This window comes from Triticum aestivum, chromosome 4A, assembly GCF_018294505.1.
Source record: "Triticum aestivum cultivar Chinese Spring chromosome 4A, IWGSC CS RefSeq v2.1, whole genome shotgun sequence".
Taxonomy (NCBI): domain Eukaryota; kingdom Viridiplantae; phylum Streptophyta; class Magnoliopsida; order Poales; family Poaceae; genus Triticum; species Triticum aestivum.
In genome coordinates this window covers 529,164,970-529,179,210 of record NC_057803.1, presented here as the reverse complement: position 1 = coordinate 529,179,210, position 14,241 = coordinate 529,164,970, and the positions used below count along the sequence as shown (strand labels likewise).

The 14,241-nt window shown below is 44.4% G+C and overlaps 1 protein-coding gene across 1 annotated transcript; it reads right to left on the bottom strand.

Annotated features, from left to right (window-relative positions):
- Positions 1-880: 880 nt before the first annotated feature.
- LOC123086718 (transcription factor PCF3-like) lies at positions 881-2,575 on the bottom strand. The gene has a single exon (XM_044508488.1). The coding sequence runs from the start codon at positions 2,306-2,308 to the stop codon at positions 1,151-1,153; it is 1,158 nt and encodes a 385-aa protein (XP_044364423.1). The 5' UTR covers positions 2,309-2,575; the 3' UTR covers positions 881-1,150.
- Between the last annotated feature and the right edge of the window lie 11,666 nt (positions 2,576-14,241).

The window sequence follows — 14,241 nt, the reverse complement described above, 5'->3', positions numbered from 1 at the left end:
ATTGTTTTTCTACGGTTGTGCCATAGAATAGCAGTTTTCTAGTTTACGAGGATTCCTGCAGTGTAAATTCTAATTTATAAAATCTAGGATTACATTTTATTAAATAACCCTTCAAGAGGATTTTCGTACCTAAGTTAGTATTATGGACATAGCTGTTTCTTCTTCTAAAATTTGACGGAAACTACCACGACTTTAAGACCAATTAAAACCTAAAAGTATTAGGAAAGGAGTTGTAGGTCTATTTGGAATGCTAGAACGAATATCTTGCTCCCCCAATCTCTACTATTAAAGGATGGTTAGTAGGTTCGCCTCATCTCCATGGGGTTTTTCCTCCCCCACATCCTCCCCCCTTTAGTTTTCTGTTGATTTTTTTGTAATCTCAACCATTGGCACACAAACTAAAAAGCGACGTAAATACAGTAGCTTGAGATAATCTAAATGAAAACGGTACTTTTCCAAATCAAATCTTATCAAAATCTTAGCCATATCAAATTTTTACTTGACTTCGCCTACCCATACCTCAATCAAATTAAATCTTACCAAACCTTAATTAAATCAATGTTTTTCTTGCCTTTCCCTATCTATACTTAAATAAAATTAAATCTTACCAAAATCTAGAATATGGTTGGTGTATATATGTCAGACAAAATTGATATTTTTTTTGCGACTGAGGACAAAATTGATATTGAATCACTAGAATATGCTCCTGTTGCAACACATGGCAATTAGCTAGTTCTGTTAAAGTGCTGCGTCTTCCAAGCATTTCTTGCCCTAGCAAGAATTCTATGGAAAATCACCTTGTTCTAAACATGGATTACTTGCATCGAACAAATAGATTCCCCATGATATACAGCAATACTAGAAAACTGATACGATAAAATGTGCAAAACTCAGCCTTGTTGCCTTAAACAAATAGTGTCTGGTTCAATGGGACCCACTGCTAATCATCACCTCCATCAGCACAAACCATGGATTAATGAACGGCAAGCTAGAATAATCCCAATAGAAAAGAACAAACTAAACAATTGGTTGATTTGATTAATTAACTAGTGCAGCAGCAGCTAGCTAAAGTGCTCCACACACTCTCCCTGATCACCATGCCAGATGCTTGCATGATTGGTTGCCCGAACGGATGGCTCTCGTTGCTTGCTTACTGCGGGCTTGCGGCGGAGTGGCCGGCCTCGTGGCCGTTCGCGCCGGCGCTGGTGCTGCCTCGGCGGTGCTGATCCATCTCGGGAGGCTGCCCTTCCTCCTCCTCCTGCTGCGGCTGCTGCTGGTGCTGGTGCTGCTGCTGCTCGCCGCCGGTGGAGCGGCCGCAGGAGTTGAGGCCCGCCAGCATGCCGAGATTCGTGTCGCCCATCCCGCCGGGGAAGCTGCTTCTTGAAATGAACTGCAGCGGCGCCTGCACCGTGTTCCCGGCGCCGAAGGCCCATGCCGGCTGCATCCAGAAGGCGCCGCCGCCTGCGCCTGCGCCGCTGTTCGGCGCCACGGCCCACATTGCCCCCGAAACAGCAGTGGGTGGCGGCGCCGGCCTGGGCTTCTGCGCGGGCTCGCCGCCGCCCTCCGGGTCTTGATGGCGTCCGGTGTCCTTGAACAGGTCGTCCGCCTCCCTATACCGCTTCCTCATGAACTCCCCGGCTCCAGGATCTTGCGGCGCCTCCGGGTGCTGGTGGTGGTGCTGCTGCTGCGGCGGCGGGGGGAGGAGCTGGTGCTGATGGTGGCCATGGAACCCGAGCATGGCAGCCACGTCGTGCTGCGGCTGGTGCTGGAGGTGGTGCTGGAAGGGCGCGGCACGGGAGGAGGCGCCGGGGCGGAGGGAGGCGGCGAGCGTGGAGAAGTTGGCGGGGACGGTGCCGGTGCCGGTGGCGGCGACGATAGCGGGCTCGGCCTGCTGCAGAAGCCACTCGACGGTCTCGCCGTCGGTCTTGTGGCCGAGCTCCCGCGTGAGCTGGAACACCCGCGCCGCGCACAGCGCCGGCATCCGTATCCTCCGCCCGCGCCCATCCACCTTGGTGTGCCGGTCCTTGGTCGGCCGCTTCGCCACCTTCTTCTCTGACGGCGGCTCGGCCACCGTTATCGACTGGCTGTGGTTGGCCGTCTGCGCTCCCGCCGGGGTAGCCGCGGGCACCATCGCAAGCGAGCCCATGAACGGCGGCGGCGGCGTGGCGCCTGTAGCCGCCGCGGCAGCGTAGTAGAAGGGGTGGTGGTGCGCGGCGGCCGACGCGTGGTGGGGGTGGTCCGACGTGCTGCGGCTGCTGTTGGTGCTGGTGCTGGTGCTGCTGGACGGCGCCGCCCCCTGCTGGTCCATGAGAAGAGACGACAGCTAGGCACAGTTACATGCGTCGGACGGCGGCGCCTGTTGGCCGGAGCCGAGGAGGAGAGCGACGCACGTGCGCGCGGCGGTGGGGTGGGGTGGGAGGAGGTGTGGGGCTGGGACAGCGGCGGGAGGAGAGAGAGGTCAGACTCAGAGGTGGAAGAGAGGGAGAGGTGTGGGGTTGGTAGGTTTGGATTTTGAGTATGACCGTCCTAAACCCCAGAAAACCACCATTGTTGGGACCTACTGCTCCGCAGCCTACCTAGCTTTCCTCTCTTATATAACCATAACCAACCATGGTTTGCGTTGGGTAGGGCAAGTTTGCACCGCGTGGTGTGTATCAGCTAGCTGCTGGGTGAGGATCATGACCTGGCCAATCAATTGGCCAGCTAATTGGGGTTAAACATTGCCAAATTTGGATTTGTGGTAATCGTGAGGCTGGGATTTGTGAATCCAGTAAAGATTTTGAAATGGAAATACAGCTGTTTGTTAGCATGTATATTCATTGTAGGATTTTAATAACGTGTGAACGCCACATTTCTAGGGGTTCCCAACGAATTTCCTCAGAGCCATCGGATCACCATCGAATGCAATTTCTCACAATGGCGTGGTAATTCGTCTGCCATTTCTTTGCACAAGATGGCAAATTTCACTTCAGAGCATTGCAAATCCATTACAAACAACATGTCAATTATACTATATTTTTTGCATGGCAACTTAGACATTCGCTGAAAAACCCTTACCTGAGACGTAGACCATCAATTTCCCTTTATTTTATTATGACACCATGTTGTTCATCCTATTATTATTTATAAGGGTAATGTTTAAACTTTATAATCTACTTGTATCACCATGTGCTACCCCTTTTCTGAATTTCTTAGAGAACGTCAAATGTTTAGTGTTATCGAACTAATCGTTGATTGGATGGCCGGTGGTGGTTGCAATCACATCCCTTCATGGATCAAACGCCAGACATGACATTCGGAGAAGTTGTTACCATTCCTATAGAATTTTTTTGCAAGTAACCTTGCTTGAAACACCAATTAATACGGACATATATATCTACTATCACTATTGCAGAAAAGATCATCATATATTGTTGTGTTATTGTATATAGATGGTTTGTTGGATGTGTGACTTATTATTTATATAACATGTACGAAGTAATCACATATGTTTTCGTGTTAACTATTGTGCAATACGCACTCCCTCAATTTCATAATTCTTGTCGTGGTTTTAGTTTAAATTTAAACTAAAGCCACTACAAAAATTATGCGACGGAGAGAGTAGCACTTATAATATCATCACCTCGTCCCATACTTATGAAATCTTCGGATTTTTTTCTTAACTGTATGAAATCTTCGGTTAGTTAACGATGCATGATGTGCTCGAGTTGCTCACTTACTGGATTCTCCTTTGCGGTTCAGTTTTTCAGTTTTTGTACGGAGTGAGCTGTGGTGTGTGAGCGTGGAGTCGAGTATAGCAGCTTGAGCCAGGCCGCTCGTGGGACCTTGGAATGATGAACCCAAAGAGCGGAGAAAGCTAGACAGAGTGGAATCCTTTTTCTTTGCGCCTGGACACAAAGTTGACAAACGTTAGAAGCCCCCCTACTATGTACCCAGCTCCTCGTTGCTCCACCTCTTGTAAAAATATGGAGCACATATAGGCGTGAGCATCACAATAATACAGAGACCGAGGATACTCCTCCTTTTAAAGTAGCAAAACCAAAAATATGAAGCACCTAGCTAGCATGATAAGTACGGCGCATGCCGTTCTTCAAATCTATGAGGTTGGATCAATTTGTACAAATCTGGTCATCTCTTTCATCACCCAGTGGCATAGAGAAGTGCAAAGATGCAAGCAATGGAGCTAATTATATCTATTTCCTTTTTAGAAAAATATCTATTTTCAGATAATCTTGATGCAGATCTCATATTTTTGTTCTCATGCCCATTTCAGTTTGTCCAATCCATTGTACTCTTTATGTTACATCAAATGCCATGCCCGCAAAAAAAAGAATAAATAATGCTAGACAATTTTCCTAAAAAAATAGATAGCAAAAACGTATACATGCTTGTTTAGACACTATTTTTTGAGTATAACCTTAAATATTAGTACATTAAAGTAGTTTAGAAATAAAACATGTAAAATTACATTTAGAGAATTGATAAAAGAGAGCATGGATAAGGTATTATATTACTTGTTTAGACACTCTTTTTCGTGTGTTATTTGGTACGTGGTTTTTAATATCTAGCAGCGATAAAGTCAACTGATTTTAAAAACTCTTCTCGGCATTGTTGATGATATGTATGAGACTTAAGATAAGACATAAAGTAAAGGAAAATAGTGGGGAGGGGCAACAAGAAATTGAGCGCACTCTGATATGCGCTAATTTTGTAAACCAAGTATATTATGCGGAATCACAAGTTAGACACTATGTGGTAAGTTGTTGTCTGTTTCTGCTGCCTATTTCACTTACAAGTGGGTGGTACTGTTTCTTTTACTATAATGTTAAAAAATCCGACACCATATTTTTAACCATGGCAAATCGAATGTTTTCATGGCATATTTACTTCTTGCGAGGATGTCATGGCAAGGATTTGTGATGCTTGCTAAAGGAAATTGTCATCAAGGGTTTGTCATGCTTGCTAAAGAAAAGTGCCATCCTCACGAAAACTAAATTTGCCGTAAAAAAACATTCGATTTGCCATTGTTAAAAATCCAAAGTCAGATTTGTAGTGAAATCCTTCTTTTAACCATGACTACTTCCTATTTCTCTACGTATGTGGCATCAATTTTTTGCCATGTACTAGCACTAGCGCGTCGTTATACTACAAAAGACTCTACATGGCACATGCTTTTCTAGGGCTCACTTGGATGTACGATTTTTGTAGGATTCAAATCCTTAGTTATTTTCTTCGTGCAAAGACCCTTTGATTATAGGATTGGGGGTACCTTTTTTCATGGAACCCATTCATATGCTTTGCACTCCATAACAAGCCTGATGTGAGTTGAAACCACGTTCCTTAATATTCATGTATTTATTTCCCGTGCACCATCATCCAAAGACATCTCTTTGGCTCACAGAATTTTAAAAACTCGGGAATAGAAAAACGTAGGGTCGAGATGTCATGCCATGTAATCCTACATGAACTGCAAACCCATGAATCTGTATACAAGTTGTTTGGTTTAACCATGGAAAAACGCAGGGGCTTATGGAAAGGATTAGATGCATGTCATAACTTTGTTATAACAAAGGAAAGTTTCTACGATGTTAGAATCAATGGAAATTTTTCTTTCCAACCGTATGCAATTTAGTTCATACAATATAGTTTTTATTCTTATAAGCCAGACAAGCTTTGGGGAAGAAATAAACACTCCTAATTAAGGAACGAAATTCTGTAAAGTCCCTTTGAACCACATCAAAGTGACATCCTAATCATGTTTTTTTTCTCTTCTTCTCTTCCTACATTCTTAGAGCATCTCCACCAGCATGTCCTAATGGTTGTCTATATGAGATACACACAATATGAGACAAAAAAAGAAAACTCTCCGGCAGATTTCTATATGATAGTCTACCGCTTGACATTGCCTAAATATGGACAACCGGCAGACATTGTCTAAATGTGGACTGTTTGATAGACAATCTGCTGGAGAGCGTTTTTTGCTTCATATTGTCTATCTTTTGTACACACAACCATTTTAATAGTTGTAAGATACTACTAAAATATATCAGAAAATATAGACAATTTGTGCATAGACAATCTGCTGTGAAAACTGATTGTGTATATGATGAGTGTTTTTAGGCCATTGCCTATAAAAACATATAGACAACAAAATGGAGATGCTCTCACGTCTCCGCGCGCGGTTTAAAAGGAAAGCGCCTTTGAACAACAAGGCAGAGCGGACTAGCGCTCTTGTGTTTCAAACTCGGGCCACGTAGAACCGAATCAGCGGTGGTTTTTGGTGGGTAGAAGGTAGGGTGGTAGCGAAGCGGAGGGGGGACATCGCAGGTGCGCGGTGTCAGAGGGGGGAGCATCTAATGCTGCTGACAGCTCATCCCAACAGCACCAACCACAGGTCTCTTCACTCATACTCGCACACTCACTCCCACACACACACGCATACATACATGCTCTCTCTCCTCTCTCATCACGGTCACGGAGCAGAGAGAGAGAGAGAGAAAGGACTGGCTAGCTACAGTGCCGCCCATGTCCTGACGAGAGGTAGAGGGAGAGAAGGTCAGTAGAGAGGCTGGGGTGATGAGCTATAGCTACAGGGTCCTCTCAACAATCATCGAGCAACGGGGTAGCATCTCGTAGGTTGATCACGGAACGATGCTCGGCCACCCCTAGATTAGGGATATAGCAGCTAAGATTAGCTAATAGCCAGTCGTCGTGTCTCCTACTGGAGTGCTACCGGCCAATAAACGATTAAGAAGGACCACCTACAGCTTGGTGTTTGCTCTTGGATCGATATGCGTGCAGCTGGCTAATCTCCAACATCTTTGTTTTTTAGCCACTCGATTTTACTAATCAAATGCCTTCCCAGTCTAGTGATTAACTCACGTTCTGATGGTAAGGATAAGACTATCTCCGGTCCAGATGGACGTGCTTGATAAGATAGAAACCAGAGCAACGATGGAGTTCAGTCTTACGTAGCCCTTTTTTCTTATTATTTTGAATGATTTACGTCGCCCTCTTTGAGCTTTGCCTGCTACCCAGCTTGGCCCGACCTTATTTGGAATAGATTTTTGACATTATATATGGAAAAAGAGAACGGAAGAGTTCCAGTCCATAGGATTTCAATCAGATAACATTATTTAGACAAAAGGATGAATTTTATCGGTATAAAATGAAGTATCAAAAGGATACAAACACTACGAGCACACACCCAACCTCCGCATAGATATGATGTACAAAGTCAACACCAACGCACACAAACACACCAGCAACTAACAAAATCATATAAGACCAAAGTTATGCGTAGGCGAGGAAAAAATAACCAAAGCGACCGATCAGATCTGCGATCAGCAAATTGTACCAATGACCATATCTACACCAATTATCTCATGACACCATGCGGATGACGAAGTTCTTCAACAGCAACACCTTCAGGAAGGGAGAAAGGTCAATGCTCTGCCATCACCATATCCAACCATCAAGGCAAGAATCTAGATTTTCATCCTAAAGAATCACTCCGAGCATTGTCTTTAATAAGGCAACGACGCAAAAACGTCACCATTGCCAAGCATAATAACTTGGATTAGACCTAGGATTTCATCCCAGTGCTCGGGACCGGGTGCAGATAGCACCACCATCAAAACACATGTGTTGTCACCAGCACTTTTCCGTGATCCTAACAGCTATATGGTGCGACCGCCGCCGCTGCAAAGCCATCCCTCTGCGTCAAGCCTTCATCCATAGTTCAATCTGATGACACAAACCATTGTTTGACGTCTCTGCGACCGACCACCTCCGCGTCATTGGCCATTCCATACTCAATGGCTACCATGCCGAAGCATGCCACTCCAGTGCCTCCGGCGACCTCACTCGGAATCTCCTTGGCGCCTCAACTATCCAGTGGTTGAGATGGCCCTAGGAGATCACAATTCCGAGAGAGGGCATGCTTTTGAGGAAGCCACCCGGGCATGATGGAATCTGTCCATCAATTTTGAGGAGTATGGCCTCATTCTTTTTCGAACCTACTCCCTTCATCCCTCCGAAGCACAAATGCACCCAGGTGGAAGGGAAACTAACTAGGGTTCCAGTTACCGCATCTCCCATTCAGCCTTTTTGTGATTGCTACCATTGTCCCGATACCAGATCACCAGGTAGCTTTCACCAATATCAGGGATGTACGTAAGGATTACTTGATTGAAGCAAATAGAGTGGGGCTTTCTTATATTAGGCTTTGTCCATTATGTCAAGCTTGTGTCAAATTAGATAATGTACTTGATAGAGATGATGTGGTCAACAATAGTCTGCATGTTTTTGTGATGTTCAAGTGATTTTCCAAAAGCATAATGAAGGGCTTAACTGGAATTGTCGCACGCTCAACAGAAAAGTTTGGGTTATGCTAGTGGAGTTCCCTTTTAAGAGAAGAAGTATGCATTAGATAGGCAACATAGTTAGGTATTTTGGGAAACTACTTGTCTGGGGCAGGGTGAAGAGCACTAGTGCATATCTGGTTGTTAAGATTAGAGTGGAATAAATGGAAGACATACCAGCCAGCATTGTCATTGGAGAGGGAGATGATTTTCAAACTGACTCTGAGACTGTATATCACGACCCGGTCCATTAATGGGGCCCAAATCTCTGCACTTACTATGTCAGTATCCGGATCAACAGCTGACATGCATAGTCGACGACGAAATACCAAGAATACATAATGTGTCAAGTATTACATCGATGATCCAGTGCTTAACAATACACACCTGCTTATCTCATAGGCTAGCTTACAATACAATCATGCAACGGAGTTATCTTTCTAGTCTTGTGGAGTCCATGCACTCACAGGCAAAAGATGAGTATAGCGTCGTAACCCTATTTCGTACCTTCCACTCGATACGGTAAACCTGCAATATGATACATTGCAGCCACAAGGGTCAATACATGGAATGTATTGGCAAGCTTCACCAGGATTGGCTTGTTAGAAATAGTAAACATGCAAGGTGGTGCGGCTGGTTTTTCTTTGCGTGAAAAATAGTTTTCCTATCTTTTATAGTAGTGGTCTACTCTAATAATAGTGTGATACTCCTGGTAAATCCCCAGCTGTAGTCCATATAGGCACTCCCGGTAAATCCTCGGTCATAGCCAGATAAGCATTTGAGCATGTGAGTTCCCCGGTAAATCCCTGGTTGCCCCAAGCCTTTCTTCAAGAGTTCTTGGTAAATCCCTAGTCCTATGGGATTATCTCCACAACTCCCCATTGGTTCAACCCATTGATTTTAATTAGGAAGAGGTGATGAGATCAAACTGACAATTCTCGGATGAATTGCATAACAGGGGACACAACTAATCATGATCAGTTTTATACACTGTGTAGAGGTTTGTGTACTTTACCTGTTTCCCGATCACACCCTTGTGCCACTAAACTTCACTTGTGAAGTAGCCAGGTAGACCAAGATGAGGCTTTTGGGAAACAATCAACCCTCAGAAAAGGTAGACCCAGTCCAGGTCCCTATTGCAAATCTACATCTGCTGGTCTACCACAGGAGGGTTCCCAAAACTTATTTGGTCCAGGCAAAGCCCATATTATTTCACGGTAACACATGGAACAGGCTAAATCCTCTAGTTTATATAGACACCAGGGGTACCTAGGGTTACATATGGTCGGTCATCATCCGGGGATAAACATGTCAGTTTTGCTAACCAGACGTGGAGGATACGCCAAGTCTTCGAAGGTTTCCTTCCAGAGCACGGGGTCGCCTGTAATCCGACCTTCATTTGATGAATCAAAAGCAGCCCACCAGTCCGGCCCATGAGAGGTAGGCTAGCAGCCCGAGGACCCCTTAGTCCAGGACACCCTCAACGTCCTTTAATTGGTTTGGCAAATTTTAATTATGTGGCTTATAGGGTTTTTGAATAAGACTAGCTACCTACACCCACCATTAAGGTGATAATTCTTGTTGCTAGATTAACTTTCGGGGTGTGTGAGAGGGAAGATACTTAATTAAAAATCTCTAGGCCCATACTAAACTTCGTCAATAGGCGTGACCCCCCTAAAAGATCAAATATCTTCATATCCCTCTCGTGTTTGTGACAATCCCCTATTCTTGACTATGATGAAGCCCAAAGAACTATTAGCAGATGGTCGACAACCAAAACTGATCAATTGTCAGAACTTTTTACAAAGCTACATCATGTCATTAATGAACTGAACCGAAGCAACACTTGAGCGAAGCATAACAAGAACTTCAAACCCTCACATCCACATGTGATCTAGATCAAAACCTGCATCTACTCATAGAAGCACTCATGATGCCACTCATGGGAAACATAGTAAAAACAAAAAAAAGTCGCCCTACGATCACCCAAGAACACTATGAAGATGCGATAAACATTTTGGTGCAAATCGTTTCTGACTCCAAGTTGCAGCGGAAGAAGACGAGTTGGTGTAAATCATACTTGGAGTCCCTTGAACCATAGTTGAACGATCATGTGAACCACCCATGAATAGTCCCCCGAACGGAAGACCGTAAGCACAAGCTCTCTACAAGTTGCAAGCGTACGGTCTTCACGATTCGGTAGCGCTTCGCCATCCAAAGCTAATCGTCGCTGGAGAATTAGAGGGATGAGATTAGAACCACCTTGGGCTTCTAATTATGAGCATTATAGGATTAGGTCTATCTCTAGTTGATCAACTAGGACCAACTAGAACTAGAACTAGAGAACTGGAGGAGGCTCCAAAACATGTGTGTTAAAGAGTGCCAAAGCCTCTAGTATATATAGGTTGGAGGGGAGAGGGAGCACCACAAGGAGGGAAGGGGCATCCATCCTTGCGCCGGCCTAGGGGGAGGAGTCCCCCCCACTCCAATTCGGCCTCCGCAAGTCAAAAGGGGGAGCCTCCCCCTATTGGGCCTTTGTGGCCCAATTCCCCTTCCACCACTTGGCATTTTAAGGCTCGTTGATATTTAATTAAATATAAAAGCATCCTAACTATTATTAGATCCTTTTATTATTAATTTAACATCTCTGGAAAAAAATTCCACCTATATATTATTTATCGAAAATACCCGATATTGCTCGATAGACTCTGAAACCCTTCCGGTGACCCGAAAATGCTTCCGGTTCCTCTCGGAACTATTTTGATTATTAATGAAACAATTTCACAAATATATTCTTGTTATTCCCGTCCTACTAACACTCAACAGATCATTATTACCTTAACACTGGTACAACGATGTCCTAAACAAATGGTTTTAACCCCTTTCCGCGACTGCATTTGGAACCGTCGCCAAGTGAGTGTGTACGATAGGGTGTCCTTCCCACATGACCCAGAAATCATCGGGGATAGGACCTCCTGGGACCCATGCTGGGGCTGTGTGCACTCGGGCGAGGCATCGAAACCCAATCATTTTCGTAGGTATGTACATCCCACACGGTAATCCGAGAAAATCATTTCCGTAGCTATGTACATCTCACACGGTGAATTCCAGAAAATCGTTTCCGTAGGTATGTACATCCCACATGGTAAATCCCAGAAAATCATTTCCATAGGTATGTACATCCCACACGGTGAATCCTAGAAAAACATTTCCGTAGGTATGTATATCGCACACAGTTCTTTGTGTGGAAACGTTTGTGCAAGATGGCCTAACGCAAACAGTTCGCTGCCGGAAGCCGTGTGTGATTTTTAGTTGACCGAACACGCCTACTTTCTAGAAACCGTACGGATTGTTTGAGTTCATCGCCAATGGTGCTGTCTGAGTAACCATTTGCAATAGAAAACCCCAATAAGCAGGGTAATTAATTAGCCTATTGTTGATAATCCATGTACTAATCAAACTGATATTCTTATAAAACATGCCAGATATTTCATATCCATATAAAAGCAACCAGGATTTCATAATCGAATTACATCAGATAGCTTCGACACTCAGTTATGCCATTACACAACAGCACCAAGTTTCACATGCAGCATAAAAAACCTTTGGAAAGTAGCATCATACACGGTAAATAGACAGATGAATCTCATCTGGGAAACTGCAGAAGCGGAAGGCAAATATTGAGCCTTCAGTGATGTTGAATGTCCTTGCAACTTTAGGCCAGTGGCTATGGATAATTGCCCGCTCAACCTTCGTCCTCTTCAGCAAGACTTCAATATTGTACCATGGGTGTTGAATGAATACCTTCCTTGCCTCTTGACCATGCAGGTGATTTGAGAGGTAATCATCGGTGAACTGCTTTGAAAAGTACTGAAAACAAAGCTATGCATAAATCGTTGTTGTAAATTTTGAAATGGCTCAAGGGATAAAAACAAGGTAAAAGAGTTGGTACCATCCTATAGTTGACTGATGTCTTCTTCATTGTGCAAACAAAGATCTTGCTGTTATTCGTCGCAAGTTTCTTTATCCTAACAATCTTTTTGAGTTTCTTGACTTGACTGATATTCATGGACATCTCATTTCCCCATATGCAAAATGGGCCGAACAGTGGGTCTAAGCCTCTCACAGTAGGACCTACATGTGCAAGACCAAATTGTAAGAAACCTAAATATTAGAATGATTCCTGCAACTGCACAATAATGTGCTATTAGCCAAAGGACCCTGCTGGAACAAACCTCGATGGTAAACCGTAGTGTCTCCCATTGTTTCCCTGCAACACACATAAGGAAGATCATGATCAGGTTAACTGAGAGTTGCCATACTATCAGTAGAATGTGTATTGAGTACAGCCAAATTTGATTGGTGTCACATGCATAACAATACAAAATTGTACCCACAACAAATGAAAATCAAATTGCAGAACTGAACCAAACAGTTAAATGGACAGCAGACTAAATGAACCAAAATAGTTAACTGAGCATGACATTGCAGAATAGAAACATGTACTCGAAGATAAGACAGTTAACAAAACAAAGAATGCTTGAGAACAGTACTATGAAATGTAGCAATTGTTGGACCAAAGTGTTAACTGAACATTACATTTCAGAGGACCAAACTATTAACTGAACATCAGATTGCATATTAACATTACAGAGGACAAATCACTAGAAGGCACTGGAGGTGGCCTCGAGATAACATCACAAACTGTATTTTAAAGTAGACAATCGCGTGGTGGTGTCAACGGTGGCCTCGAGGACGAGGTGCTCCTCCAAGATCTGGCGGTCGACATGCATGGCAGCCATAGCGATCTCGTTCGCGCGTGCGGCCGCATGCTACTCAGCTCCATGTTATACTGCGTGTAAAAGGATGTGGGCGGAGCTTAATTGGAGGAGGGGGGCAGTGATTTCGATGGAAGGTGTTGCTTCATCAGTCGGGGCATGTGGGACGGCAACGGAGGAGGATGGTGTGGGGATTACCTGACCATATCGATGAGGCCGCACAAAAAGAAGAAGGGTCGGCAGCGAGGAGGCCGCGCAGCAAGAAGAAGGGTCACCGGCGAGGAGGCGGCACTGCAATAAGAAGGGTCGCCGGTGAGGAGGCGGCGCTGCAAGAAGGAGGGTAGCCGACAAGGAGGCGACGCTGCAAGAAGAAGGGTCGCCGGCGAGGAGGCTAAGCTGCCAGTAAGCAGCGGTGAAGGTTTGAACTTGGAAAGCAAGGAGGAACAGTGGAAATGTGGCTTTTGGTTGGAGGGAGGGGCGGGGAGATAGATATTTCCGCGGTGGCAAAAAAAATTCGCTCGGTGCCGCGAAAAACTGGCACACAAGTGTGGTTCAAGCGGGGGCGGTGGACTGTAGACGACGAAGCTACCTGCGTAAGCCATAAAAGACGGTGCCCCAAGATATTTTATATTGCAGCCCCCACGATTCTTTCTAGTAAACTGTTTGTGGTATACCTGTTTTTTTCATTATGTTTTGAAAGACAAGATGGTGTCACGGAGGGAAAGTATGGTGTTTGAATTGCTAGAACATTTATGTATAGTGAACATGCAACTAGTACATGAGTATCGTGTTTAAATTTGGAATTATTCCGGGTTTGTTTGGCATTTTTATGCATTAATTGAGTTTCTGGGCATTTAATGTGCATAATTCAAATTTGAACTACAAGCACATGCTCCCTTGCACCAAAGTTTGCTGAAAAATCACATGTGTGTCTTTGGGTGAATTTATAGGTCCCATGCAAGAAATGGGAATAAAATTCAAATATCTGGGCGTCGTGGCTCGGCCGAAATGATTGAGAAACTTGGTTTTTTAATTCCTGTAAATCCAAAACATGGCTAAAAATTACTCCCTCCGTTCCATAATGTAGTGCCTATAGATTT